A 14,981-nucleotide genomic window follows, 5' to 3' on the forward strand; every position below is an offset into this window, starting at 1 on the left:
GTCAAAATAATGAGAATATGAAATAGTCAAAACTGAAAAAATTAGTTTTGTAAATAAAAAATTAACAAATACATTAAAATAAAAATATTCCAAACAACGTTGGGATTAGCATAAGCGACAGATTACATCGTTGTGGAGTACTGAACATCAAATTAGTATCAATTGTGACCTGTGAACCAAGTACCACTGGAAAGTTGCGAAAAATTATATTTTCGAATTCAAACTTTTACTTTTAATTTACTAGTAAAATAATAAATATGGCCTCGTAAATCCTTTGCAGAAAATTCGCCTTATGAAATATAACAGTATCGGTACATAATATATTTTTTTAAATTTAAATAGATCGTAATGCATCGAAAGTGGTCATGCCATTTAATAAGTCGTTGACTATACTTTTTGACCCTCGACGCAAAAAGAGAGGGTATATAAGTTTAACATGTCCGTGTATCTGTCTGTGGTATCGCAACTCCTAAACGGATGGAAGTTTTTTTGTGTCATAGATAATTTTATCCCGAATGTTCTTAGCCATGTTTCATGGAAATCTGTTCAGCCGTTTGAAAATCATCAGCTCTTTAATAGTAAAAAAAATATAGAATTTTTTATTTGAAATTTGTTATTTGAAATCGGCAATATGTGTATACATATTCTCGTAGCTTACATTGCACACGTGCATCTTTACAATTGGAAAAAATGTGGGGCGCTTCATTGTGGATTGAACTATCTATAAAACTTTCCTTGAATATTTTTTCTGTTGATTATAAAATCACAAATGCACATTTTTATGTAATTTATAGTACATCGGTAATTACATTTATTACCGACAATCGGTTTTTCCAAAGACCTCCATCTCTTGCAATTATGATCAATTCTGGGATCTCTTGACCTCTTGTTCATCTTCCCCATGTTTCATTTGTATACCTTTACTTCTTTTCCCATCCCTGGGTGCCACTCTGATATTATTCTTGTCCATTTTTCATTTGATTCTCTTATATGTCCTGACGATTTCCATTTAAGTGTTTTGCATAGTTTTTTTATTAATCTTATTTTGTCCAATCCGTAGGAATATTTTCAGTCTCTATAATTTCATTAAATACAGGGGCAATGATCAGTAAAGTAGCTTTTAGTAATTCGTTCGTTATTTGATCATTTCCAGGAGTCTTGTCTCTTTTATTTGTATTAATTAGTCTTAACGATTCTTTCTTTAATATTTTAGTTGTTGGTTCAAAATCTGTTACGTTTTTAGAGTTATCCCTTCTATTACTTTCATACTGTCGGTACAATTTTCGGCATTAATCTGTAGCCGTTTTAAGTATATCTAGTCCTTTATATTTGTATAGTTTCCGTCTTTAGTCTTCATCTTTAGCATCCAATCTTTTTGAGACTTAATTCACTGATAGGTGTTTTTGTTCCTACGGTTTTTTTGAGTTAAATTTTCTGGTTTCATATGTAACCTGAGTTGGTATTTTGTTTCGTTTGTCTTTTTCTATTGATTCTTTCATACTTGTCGTAAGTTGGTCGTCATTACGGGAGCATATAAAGGAAGAAGTATAGTTATAGAGAGTACTTTTCCCTCTGTAGTTTGGCGTGCAGTCAGTCTAGCACGAACCATTTTATGGTGCGAATAAAAGTTTAGATTACATACGATTGACAATATTCATGATAAAATCAATATGCCGTCAACCATGTAAACTAAAATGTTTAAATGTCCCGTGATATGCCTGTGATTTCAAACTCAATGATACAAAGAATGGTACGTAGGAAGTAGGTAATATTAGTAAATTTTGATATAATTTTTTAAAGTTTATTAGAGCAATTTCTCTCGAATAAATAGCAACGATCTTTTCGAGTCGCCTAAAATTGGGCAGTGAACACTCTCAAGGAATTAATAAAGATTTTTTTATTATTATGAGTTTAAATTAATTTCGTAAAAAAATTTGTGCCCCTTCATTGCTGTCCATGGTAGGTGCCCGTTTTGTCAATCTTTAGATTCATATTTTAAAATATACATAAATCTACGAAGAGATATATTTAATATAAAAATAAAGAGTTTCGGTATAAAGGTATGTAATATTAATTGCTTTATTATTATATTTTGATTTAAGACGTATACTGATCTTGATTATTTCATACTCATGGTATAAAGGTATTCTCGCTAGTTACTTTGTTTTTAAAACATAAATCAAGGATTTAATTAGACATTTATGCCAGTTTAATTTTACTTCACTAAGTATATTTTTTCTCTATTTTGACAAATAGAGAAAAAGGACACACTGAGTGTGTTCTGTATATTTTTCTTTTATATTCATCTTCTTCATCTCTCGTCGTTTGAAGTTTTTTAATTTGTTTTCTATAGGGTTCATATTCGTTAACTTTGTGCTTTTCTAAGTTTACCTTTATAATTTTAAACGTTTAAGATGGATTTAAATAATAAATATTATTTATTAAACCTTTTTAATTTGCAACAAGTAGTAAAGATCAGTGTTAAATTTGTCTATTCTATCCGTCGTTTCTTATACACAAAATAACATTTGTAACATATATGTGTTTCAATGTAATTAATGAATAAATGGACATCAGTTTATTTTTATATTTTATTGAAAATATAGTTAAGTATATTTTGTTAGTTCACCTTACTCTTTGATTCTTGCTGTAACATTTGGTTTTCCACGATTTCATCTAAAATCATTTAATTTTTTCATTTCCTTTTCCTGGACCAAATTATCTCGCTGTTTTTTAGCCCTATGATATTTTAAAGTCAAATGTAAAGACGTGCAATGCAGATAAGATTTTTTTTTATACGGCTTATAATTTTATTTACTAAGTTACTTACATCGCTTGATTAAATCGAGCTACGTCTTCATTTCTTTGTTTTTTGAGGAGTTCCCTTTTTATTTCAATTGATTCCATTTCACTGGCACTTCGTATAGACGATGCCTGTGACTCATTAAGTTTTTGGAGGTCAGCAGTTTGTTTTATATTTTTTTGGAATACTATTTGCTGTTTTATTTCTTCAAGAGTATTTGATTCTACTAATGCACTGAAAATAGAGAAATATGTAGATGTTTTTATGAATATAAATGTCAGTAAAGAAACAGTAATTATACTTATTTTAAAATAAATATGATTTTTTTATTTCTTATTTTGACATGGCTCCGTGTTATTTCAATTAAATTACAACTTTGGTTTAACCTTAAAAGTTGACGACCGTAGCAACTATCTTCAAATATAATGTCTCTGGCTTTTTTAATAGATTCCATCTTGATTTCATGTTTCTTTCTAGAGACGAACTTTTTTACGGACTCTATTTGTTGAGCGTGTTTTATATTTTTTTTAGTTTCTAGTTGGTGGGCATAACCCTGGATTAAAATAAAGTATGAACATAAATTACATTCAAGTAAATTATTGCTAATTTTATAAATATCATAACTTGGTTGAAAAATATATTTTTTAACAATTACTTTTCAATCACCGACCTTTAAAATAATATCGTCAGAGGGTTCAACTGTTCCACTTTAGTTTGTAGCAGACGGCAGTTTGTAGCAAACTTGTAGCCTAAGAGTGAGTACCACAATACCGCAAGGAGTCAGGATTGAATATGCTATTTTTACAGCTGTAGAGCGATTGATGCTTGTCAATTGTATGATATCTTTGTCTATCGTACCTGTACTGTATCCGGCCACATCTTAATCCAATTTTGAGATTGTTCTATAGAAGACTTTAAGTAATCATTCTTTTCCGATTCTCTTTTATCAGGACTTTGACATCTTTTCAGACGATTCCATTCAGTTCTATGTATAATCAAATAACGTGATCGATTCATAATTAAAAAAACCAATGTTTGTACAATAAAATCGAAATAATAATAATATGTGAATATGACATTATTGAAATCTATACGGTCATAATTTCAGTATTCAAAACGATATCTGGTGAGGTCAATTGTATGTCGTCTAGCTTATTTTTTAAACAATATTTAGGCTAGAAAGTTATTTTTTATTTTTTTGGCTTGAACTAAAGATCTCGATATCAATTATACTATCTGGTAACTAGAACTTCGATACAAATTTTTATAACCATTTTAACTCCTTGGGCATCATCATCAGCTTTGAAAATAAAATTCCATCGTGTAAAATTTCATCTAGTTAGAACTAGTTGTGCGTTGTATTTTAGACTGTTATTTTAAAATTTTATCAAGTACTTTTCGTCCGGAATTCGCTCGTGTTTTGGGGTTAGTTGTCAAGTGTTAGGTATAAAAAATCTTATGTCCTTCCTTGGGATTAAAGCCTGCTTCCTATCAAATTTCATCAAATACAGTTCAATGGTTTGACAGTGAAAGCAAAACATACAGACATTCAAGTTCTACTTTCTGCATTTAGTAAGCATAATATTAGTATAGATTTTGTCTTTTACTGTTTAATATAAGTTATATTAGTTGTTTTTAATTAAATAGCGATAAAAGAAATGGTGCACGGCGAGTAGCACGCATCATTTCAAACGACTAAGCTCATCCATCATTGTCGTCCCGACGTTATTTGCTGTATATTTTTGCATAAAAATAACTTCTACCCGCTGGAAATGCTCGGAGGTAAGATAAATAGCCCAATATGTTTCTAGTTAAGATATAAGTTGAATTAAATTTGAATTTTTCTGACGTTACTGTTTCTTCTATTTTTTATGGAATTATTTTTGCCTTGTAGGGCTTTATGCAAGCCCGTTTCTATAGCTATACAGCAATAAAAACATTGCTGCATTCTGATTTGAAGGGTGAGTGAGTTCTATGTTCCCATAGTTAATGGAGCATTGGAGATGTAAGGAGTTGTTAATCTTTCTTTCAGTGCTAAATTTGAAGGATAGTAATGACAATTTACATCTGGTGGCCTAATGAGACGAGCGTTCCTACTAAGTCAACTCCTACCCTGAAGCTTTCTAAGGATTTGTAGATCTGTTTTAGTTTTTTTTATTAAGCCTACGATTTTAGTTCTTATACACATCCGCTACTCAAGTCCGTGAAATATATGAATATCTATGACACAAATACGAATTGCATCAGTAACAATTTATTATTATTTGTACATAAACATTTCGGTCTTTGAGATTGCCCTGTCTCGTTATCTATGAAGTAAAAAGTGAACGAAATCACTCTACAGAGTAAAGTGCATGCATACTTGACAACATGTTTCACAAAACACTTGACGTCCAGGTAGCTGACCCACACTAACGAGAAATGAGCAGAATACTTTGACAAAATAGTTTTTGATTATTTATCGTAGGAAAAAGGTTATAATTATTCTAATGTTTGTACTATATTTATTTATTATTATTTACCAGATTATTTTATAATGTTGATACCTATCCAATATCCATTTGTTAATAAGTAGCTTTACCCGCTATATAATTTTTGGCCATAAATAATTATGAATTTTTCTTGATCGATTTCAGCCAACTTTTAAGCTCTTGTCTGCTACGGAGAATTTCTTGGAAGAAAAACTCAACTTTTCGTTGGCCGAATCCGGGTTTTTAATTATAAATTGGAACATTATATGCTAGCCGTCAGACCTCAGACCGTCGAGGTAGTTGGCCAGGCCTCACATAAAATTCATTCTAAATGTAATAAACTCATTACTTCTTATTTCAGGTGTTCGTAAGTAATAAAGACGTACAGGGGAGCGTCCAAGTTGGAAAACTATAAATTTCACTTTGTGTCGGAAAACTTCGTATCGGTTCTTGGTAGCGGACTTAGTTTGATGTAATTGATAGGCGATTTAAGTTAAAATATAACTCTTTTTGCTACTGGCGACGCTTTCGATAATGTGAGTTTAAGGTTTTAACTGGAAATCATTTATTTCAAAGTTTTTTTTTGTACAATGAGTTTTGTGTTTAAAATAGGATAGTAGCTATATAGGTACCCCTATACCTATGTTTGCCTTTATATGGGTACCTTTTTATGTAATTAGGATGTTACTAACTTTTTAATCGTAATTAAAACCATCGGATATCCGAGATAAAATTCTATTCGAAACCGTGACCGGATCCGATAAAAAAAAAAATTGTAATAATGTTTGTACTATACGAAACAATTAAGTAATCCGAAATAATTTCGTATCCGTAACCGTATCTGAAACCGGTAAACCATTTTTTCTTATCCAGATCGGAAATTAAATATTTATAACTTCCCTGTCAATTGGTAAGGTCGAATATTTCTTTTTTGAACTCTTTGTTTTATAACTTCATTTAAATAAAATTTATAGCATTTAATTTAGCTATTGGATTACTGCTGTTTGGATACTCTTCGTATTTTCTTGAATAATTACTTTTAAGTAATCATTTATTATTTTCAAATAATAGATTCCAAGTTCAAAGTGAGAAATATTAAAAATTATTTTGTATCTATATAAAGATATAATATAATGGGCTTATTGCATGTAGTTTCTAATGGATACAAGTTTGGGAAGATTTTATTCCTTTATTATTAAAAATTAGCACATATTTTTAAATTATAATATATTTTTTAAGTAAATACATGTGGTTGAATATAGTATTAAAATTAAATTTGGATTATAAGCGTTCAGACCACACATGATACTTTTATTTATTGTCCGCAAAGATTTTAACACTTCACTGATAACCCAGACGGCCACATCTGTGCACCGTTTAAATTAAAAGTAATTTTCTTATGCAGAATTAATTAATGACTAACGAGCTCAATAGGGTTCATCAAGCGGAAGCGAAAGAGAGAGATAGAAATATATAAATAGGTTTTCGTAAGAAAAGGACGAAATCTGTAGCCTGAAGTTGAATGAATTTATGCCGGTCTATTTAGTAACGCGTCAATTTGGCGCGAGTAAGGTTGTGGGAGAGGTGGCGATCTGACGTCATAAAAAGCCCGCGAAGTGCGTAGTTATTTTACGGATTATTTATTATGAATTATCTGTGCTTTTTCTGTTTTTTTTTTAAATAACAAAATGTGATAACTTATTTTTATTTGCATTTGAAATATTCAGTGTTGTGAATAAACATTGTTTGTTTATCAGTATAAATTATCAGGATATTTAAGAAAAATATAGGTAAGTAATAAAGATAAGACATGTCCGGGAGTATGCTTTGAAGTGATGTATGAGAGTATGAGATGAACGTAGCCGAAAATAACTAGATATTAGAAACGCCGAAGTATGCTTTGATGATTCTCTAAAATAATAAAATATTTCTATTTAATCATTTAGCTGGATGACTAAAGCTTCAACTAGGTTTTTGTATTGTAGCTACACTTAACAGAATTAGAAAAGTATTGGCGTAATAAAAAAAATAATAATAATCTGAAACACATATTTAATTTAATCAAAACGATTTATTTTTAAGATCATTTTTGTTCAAATCATCCCGATTAATCAATATAAAATATTAAAATGAAATGATTTTTTCAATGTTTTTTTTTATTAAATTACTTAATACGACCACAAAAGTACAATGTTAAGTATAAAAGTTTACGACAATTTATGTCTACTTTATTAATTAAAAGTCGACTGCTTTGTTTATGCGTTAAGTTTGGTACAAACGGTAAACAGCAATTTCCGCCGTTTGTTTGTAAGACGCATGCCTTACTTGACATTTCGGCCCTAATTTCTTTATATTTTATGTCGGCTTATGAGAAAAGTTTTATAAAGAAATGGCAAAAATTTATACTCCTTTGAATATGCTCCGGTTCCTGACGCAATGACGAAATATTAAGATTATGGAAGAAAATAAATATACCTTATCTATATATATCTGTATTTTTTTTTTGTCATAAGTTATTCAATTATTTTAATTCAGGAATTGATGCCAAGTCAGTTTCATTGTCCTCACGTGGATTTAAAGATAATTTTCATATTTCATTCATTTAATATGTACTACAATATGACATAGTCGCTCTATGTTAGAATAGTTATGTTTTTAATCAAGAGAAAATATTTATATATATATTTAAAGTAATTAATGGATGTATATTGCAAATAGAATAGTCAATATTATTACAAAGTGCAATACTACATTTTGCAAAACATTTAAATTAAAAATAACGTAAGCCGTAGGCGAGAGGGTAAATGTTCCACTATGCACTTTTTCTTTTAAAAGGGTTTCGACCTTGTTCATATCGTCACAATTTTTTACGGCAAATTAATGGTTGGTATAATTCACGTTATGTGGTAGATTTTCATCCGACACATGCAAGTCCTAAAGAAGTTTGTCCTTATCATACTTTTATGGATTCATCTCAGTTCCTAAAAACGTGTCATCAGAAATTAAAATTACATCTTTAAAGTGTATATAAGCACTTATCAGTCGCTTGTAAGTCGTTATTATCAAATTAAAATTGAAAACAATATTAACAAATTATTTACAGCAATGTTCTGTGAATGTCCCACGACTGGGGCACCACTCCCCTTTTTTTAAGATAAGGTTTAGACCTTACTTCACCACGCTTCTCCAATGCGATTACGTGTTTTATATATTGTTAACGGTTATTTATATATAATATTAATTATGACGCAGCTTATTTTTTTTAATTCGATTTATTCGGGAAACAAATAAAATAAGATAAATATTTAATTTCCTGAACTGATTATGAGAGTTTTATAACAGTAAATGTTATGAAGCAGTAAAATAATTTCACAACTGTTTTCCGAATGCCGACTTTGATATCTACGCGTAGCTTTACTACTGTTTAAACTCGCGAGTAATTAAATGTTATATTTGTATTTACTTTATTAACTAAGTTCATTGAATCATTTTGCAAATATTTAATAAATAGGTAGCTTGAAATATAGTAGAATAAAAAAAATAACGTTCTGTAACAATACTCCTGATTTACGGTGAAATAAAAATTAATTTTGTTCGTATTAATATATATACACGTATTTTATAAAATATCATTTTTATATATCTTGTAGAATTTAATAGAATTGACAACGAAATACTTATTAATTGTATAAATTGTATGATTTCTTTATTTATTGTGTGATTTTTCTATTTTCATAAATGCGTTGCACATTTTTCTAGTTTATGTACGTATACTTATTTATGATATAAAAGCTAGAACTACTAATTAGTACAGAGAAGTAACTTTTGTGATGGTAGAGTTTCAGGTAACACGTAAAACCACTTAACTGAAACAATTTTCCTGCTTTTCTAGAGCAATTTACGAAGAATGTAAAGGAACGAAAAACATTTATCAATGTCGAGAGAGAGCCAAATTATTTGAATTATTTAGGAATGGTAATTATTTATGTACGTACGTTCTGCGGACCTTTACTCGTGAGTTAAATCCATGAGTATTTCAAGACTCATATATATAAGAAACTAGTTCCCACCCGCGGTTTCGCTTGCGTTTAAGTGGTTAGTCGTCAGGTGCTAGGCATATACATACTTAGCCTGTGTGCCTTGCGGTTCAAGCTTGCTTCATACAAAAAATTGACAAATTTGACAATTGTTTTGGCCGTGAAGAAGACAGACAGAGTTACTTTCGCATTTATAATTTTAGTATAGATTTCGTTATATTGTGTTTCATTTATTTTTTGAATGTTTATGATTATTATAACGAGACGAATACATAGTGCTTGTTAAATTCAATTATTCGCTAATATGTTTGCGCTTTTATAGGGTTATTATTTAATGTAACATTAAGTATAACCATAGATATATGCATTTAAAAGATATTCTGAGCTTCTTACTTGTTCTTCTAATGGCGGTAGGGCCTTTCGTCGTCAACTTTTTTTCTTGTTTTTTGACGACAAACAAGTAAAACGGCCACCTGATCGTAAGAACAATACTTATAATTAATGTTAAATAGGCAGTAACCACCAGGATTAGCATATTGTATTTCTGTGTTTCGGTTTTAAAGAATGAGTGCCGCCATGAGCGAATTACCAAATACTCAAAGTTTAGGGAGTTAACGTTAGTTGTGATTGTCAATTTTCAAATGCTTTGTTTTAATTAGATTTGGAAATATTTTATCCGCAAAATCGAAAAAATTCAAAGCAGTCGAGAAATCTGTTTGATTTATGTTCAGCAATCTGCCGCCCTAGGCTCAAGCCTGCTCGTAAATTCGCTACCGAGTAAGTATAATTACAGCTAAATAAAACGGCATCTTAGATTCCTGGGTTGGTTACGATATGACAGTGATGTTCACTTATAACCCATATCTATCTTTTCGCTGTAGATAACAATATTAAAAAACTAAATTCCCCTACGCTCAGACTATGAGTAAATTAATAGGCTTTTATAATTGTTGTTTTGCAGATGGCCCGAAGGTAGAGAAGAGGGATGTCATGCAAACATGGCCAGCAGGAAAATAATAAAAGCAGAAGATGGAAGTTGGTGGAGGTCCAGGTTACTCTTTGCAGCCATCACTCTTGCAAATGCTAATGCCCAAGGTACGGTATGACTATTAATAATTCAAGAAACTTCTTAAAAGAAAAATTACAATTATACACACGAGTATATGGACTGTATCTATGCTTAGGATTCATCAAGTAGACTGAAATAAGTAAAATAAGAATATAAACCAATTCACTTCCGAGAAAACTCTTCTACACTTGTTAAGGATACTGGGGGACTTAACTTTTCTACCACGTCTATCCACAGATTGCTCAGAGATAGAAATGTTTCAGAATTTCATCCGTCCGAAGTTTTAACACAATAATCACTTCTTATCACTATAAGATAAGGGATACAAAATCCCTTTCTTATATATATTTACTTGATTTTAAATTGGTACAATTAAACATAGAGTATTTTTTATACTTTATGTTCTTTGATTTTTTCTTCAGTTAATTCAAGAAATAAGTTCGTTCATAACAATAGTTTGTGGGAAGTACTCAGTTACAACTCACAGCTTTATTTCAATTAAAGTTAAACAGTTTCAATTTTGTAATACATAGTTTATTGCGAAATACAGATTCTTCTTTCAAAAAAATAATGACTACTTTCGAATCGGTGATAGGTGAAAATACTCGGAGAATTTAGTGATATAAATTTATCTGTTAAAACATAATAATTGTTTTGGATCGTAGTTAATTTTTATCATTATTCGGAGAGTCGATACTAAAAATATTTAATTCATTTTATGATAATAGGTCAATTTTGTTGTGTTGCTTGTACAGATAATAATTTTGTAAGTAATAGTTTATATTATCGATGTATTCAAACAGCGAACTTATCGGACGGAAGTTACATAAATAATGGAGTCAAGTCGAATAATTGACGCTTCACGAGTATCTACACAATAATATAATATATTATTTTCATACCGAAATCTTACAATTCATACTAATATTATATTCTATAAATAAATATGCAAAGTTCAGTAAGTACATTTCTCTCCTCTTTTTGATACCCGATTTTCTCTTTTTTCTGTTTATTGGCTTCAGTGTTCGATAAAAAATATGGAAACAAGAGAAATAAATAAATATAACTAAAAGTAATAAAAATAAAAGGCTAATCAGTATAATTCTTTAATTTTCTCTTCGCGTTGAATTGTCTTAACTTATTATGATGTTATTTGTAAAAAATCTTAGTTCAAGTGATTCAAACATAGCGAAAATTTTAATCTAACTACCAGTTTGAGTAAGCTTTTATGGATTACAGATAAGCACACACATACATTATGTGTGTGCTAAATATATATATAATAATGACATCATATTACCATCATATTGATATCTAGTGTATAAATTGGTTTAAACATGAATCAACACTCATAAAACGATTACAGTACAGAGATTAGGCTACTATTGACTATTCAGAAGCTATTAGTAACTACGTTACTTGTCAATCCGCCTTGCTGGGTGTAAAATATAACTTAAATAGTTATCCTGTTCGCTTTGCAGAGTGCAAAATATAATTTACTGTTTATCCAGAATTACAATAACGGCCTGTAAATTTTTCACTGCTAGGCTAAGGCCTCCTCTTCCTTTGAGGAGAAGGTTTGGAGCATATTCCACCACTCTGCTCCAATGCGGGTTGGTGGATACACATCAAAGGGAGAGGAGGCCTTAGCCTAGCAGTGGGAAATCTACAGGCTGTTAATGTTATGTTAAAAAATTTATATCTTTTATAATAATTATACATGGCATATACTTAAGGTAGTTTTTTTTACGAACCATTAGTATGGGTAAATCATAATAATTATGGTTAAAAAATAATCTGTTTGTATCTCTAAGATCTAGAAGTTAATTTTGGTAAAAATTCCTCAATAATTGTTAATTTATATTTTTGCATTAGCTAGTGCAAAAATATGATTTTATATATTATTAAATATGTAAAAAAAAACAATTATCTATAGTACAGATAAGCATTCTTTGTTTGAGAAAATAGTCACTGAAAATATTAAAAAAAAAAAGAAGCAAAACCGTAGTTTTTTCTTTTCCGACAGCTTCGTTTGTTTATTCATTGCGTTGCAAATAGATTTTGATACACGCAACAACTGTATTACATTGCTAGAGATTTTATTAACATTGGACATAACTACCTTTAGTTCTTATTACAATGTGTATAAAGGTCAAAATGTATTGAAGTACGAGCATCTAGTGATCCATTGCCTATGTTTTGCATGTAAAGCGGGCGCCGCGTAAGCCTAGCCATTAGCTTAATACTTTATAGTAAGCAACTTTATGGAATATCACTTTGCTATCCAGACTAGTTACTGTAATCGCAGTTGTAGTATCGTGTCCTCAACAATCTATGAGGGCTGCTTCCTATAATTTGGTTACATTGAAATCGAGCTGGAGGGGAAAAGACATAAGTTTGATACGAACATTCAAGTGAATTTCCATCGTGGGTTTTCTATATAATTTTTATATTGAATATATACGAGGTAGGTAGGAGTAAATTGTATGATATTACAAGTTTTATCTTTCATAAATTAATTTTAACTTATGGTTGTTAATAATGATTTGTTGAATATCTTAGACATGAGTTATGAACCTCGTTTTGCCTTTTCTATATAATTTATGCGCGTACGACTTGCATAATTATCATTATTGAGGAGATGAAAATAAGCCATATATGTTTTTTTTTAATTAAAGGTGTCGTGTATTAAATCAGGTAAGCTTAGACTTAGTATTTAAAATCCATTATTTATTGGAAACATTATGGTACCTGGGCAACTGAACTTCGCTTGTCTTTTTTTGTAAATTTTGTGAAAATGCACGTGTATACATAAAATTAAAAAGGATTATTTATCTAAATAAAAAAAAATAGCCAAGTCGTTAGCGCTGGACCGGGATACACGTATATATACAAGAATTGCTCATTGAATATTACTTCTAGTGGTTGCTTATTGGTCGAAATTCAACCATCATTTATTACTAACAAAATAATAAGATACATTGATTCGAAAGATAGGAAAATAGAGGCCCAACGGAACCGCGTCATTTTCTTAATAAGTGTTACAAAGATTTTGCTTCAAATATTTTATAATTAGATACGATTAAATAACCGATTATCACGCGTACAGTGTAGAGTGTTATAAATCAAACGGTCTCTGGAATTAAAAAAAATATAATAATAATAATTGATACGTTTGACGTGCGTACGTCTCGCCTCACGCGTGTGTAATAAATCTTGTTTATAATAAATCAAAGAGCCGTTGCCTCAAATCAAATTAGTTAAAAGTAAACACTTAACTTGAACATTCATCTCGAACGCACTTTTAAGTTGAAAACCGTGTCATAACGATTCACATCAATCTTTTCTAGTCTTTAGTTAATGTGGAGAGCATTTTTTAATTACTAGCATAACTTTTCTTAATTTTGATCACTTTTAACGGTTAAATGCGCGCAGTCGTTTATGGAATAGATCAAAAGCTCTATGTCGTCATATGTAACTGTCGCCGGTACTTTGTTGTGGTGGGCCCAGCTGTTGCTTTCCTTTCAGGGCGAGTAGGTACGTTACTACGATCATTTCGAGACTTATTGTGGGCATTTTTCATTTCAGATATATCGGCGTGCTGCGATAAAGCCGTGGGGACATGTCGGAGTGTTTGCGAGAAGGTAGGTTATTAATGTTGTTTTGAAAAAATAACTCGTACTTTTTAGTATGTAATAAGAGTTTTATATAGATAAATTTAAATGCTTATTGTTTATGAATAGTCTATATTCGCTAGTTTATCTGTATTTGTTAAATATCGGCCAATATAAACATATCATTAAAGTATATGTAATTTAGCATACAAAGAATTTAACCAAACAAAGTTAAATTTAGCGTTAGTATGTCGTATTTGATACATCAAACAATCGAAGCGATCGTCTTTTACAATAAGTACTATTCTTTGATGTTAATATTAAACCAAGAATTCTGCTTTGATATTCGCAGGAATGAGTTATCGATGAAATTCTCTCATGTGCGGATGACCACTTCATCGAATACGCTTTTGTATTCCCGATCGGTGATTAGACATTCCTGGTTCGTCGTAACCTTCTTTGAATCTTAATTCCATCTACGACACCCAATCAAAGTTTTCACTTAAAACGTAAATTGACTAATTTAACAGATTTATTACTTCCGTAACTTCGATCGGAGATATTTTTGACGCGTGCTCGCATTAAGGTCATTCGATATTTGTATGCATAATATCGGAACCAAATAAGAATAGTCTTTGATTTTTTCATAAAATCGATAGATTCTTTGATCTGTAAAGCAAACAAATAAAGGATACGTTGACTTGTAAGATCGACTTTCTTGTATCCGTTCCTGCCGTAGAAATATTACAGTAGATATTCGAGGCACCGCGTCGGGGCTAATCAAGAATCGTGTCACATTGAATAGCGTTCCGAGAAGGCGCGTCGAGTGAATAAAAGGAAAATTATTAAAACTCGTAAGCGGAGCCGGGTCGGGCACTAATACATTCGTATTTAATTCCGTCTCGTTAGAGAACCGCGTGACGGCCGCTTCCTCTCCGCGACACTCTTTGAATAATATTGAATATTTTTAATTGTAGAGATGATAAC

At 30.5% G+C, this 14,981-nt stretch overlaps 1 protein-coding gene and 1 long non-coding RNA gene across 3 annotated transcripts in view; one reads left to right on the plus strand and one right to left on the minus strand.

Moving 5' to 3' along the window:
• Positions 1-2,742: 2,742 nt before the first annotated feature.
• Positions 2,743-3,823, minus strand: LOC135193762 (uncharacterized). Its single transcript, XR_010309410.1, has 3 exons — positions 3,662-3,823; positions 3,190-3,356; positions 2,743-3,037 (listed from the first exon to the last, which is right to left on the minus strand). It is a non-coding gene; the product is annotated as an uncharacterized LOC135193762 (long non-coding RNA).
• A 2,994-nt stretch (positions 3,824-6,817) lies between these two features.
• LOC113400345 (reversion-inducing cysteine-rich protein with Kazal motifs) overlaps positions 6,818-14,981 on the plus strand; it is a 33,346-nt gene continuing 25,182 nt past the window's right edge. The window contains exons 1-3 of one of the 2 annotated variants that reach the window (XM_026639879.2): positions 6,818-7,064; positions 10,273-10,406; positions 13,969-14,024. In XM_026639879.2, coding sequence (XP_026495664.2) covers positions 10,310-10,406; positions 13,969-14,024 — 153 coding nt within the window. In that variant the 5' untranslated portion in view covers positions 6,818-7,064; positions 10,273-10,309. The remainder of the gene's footprint in view (positions 7,065-10,272; positions 10,407-13,968; positions 14,025-14,981) is intronic. The other variant, XM_064217411.1, reaches the window with a different exon arrangement.

This window comes from Vanessa tameamea, chromosome 17, assembly GCF_037043105.1.
Source record: "Vanessa tameamea isolate UH-Manoa-2023 chromosome 17, ilVanTame1 primary haplotype, whole genome shotgun sequence".
In the NCBI taxonomy this organism is placed as follows: domain Eukaryota; kingdom Metazoa; phylum Arthropoda; class Insecta; order Lepidoptera; family Nymphalidae; genus Vanessa; species Vanessa tameamea.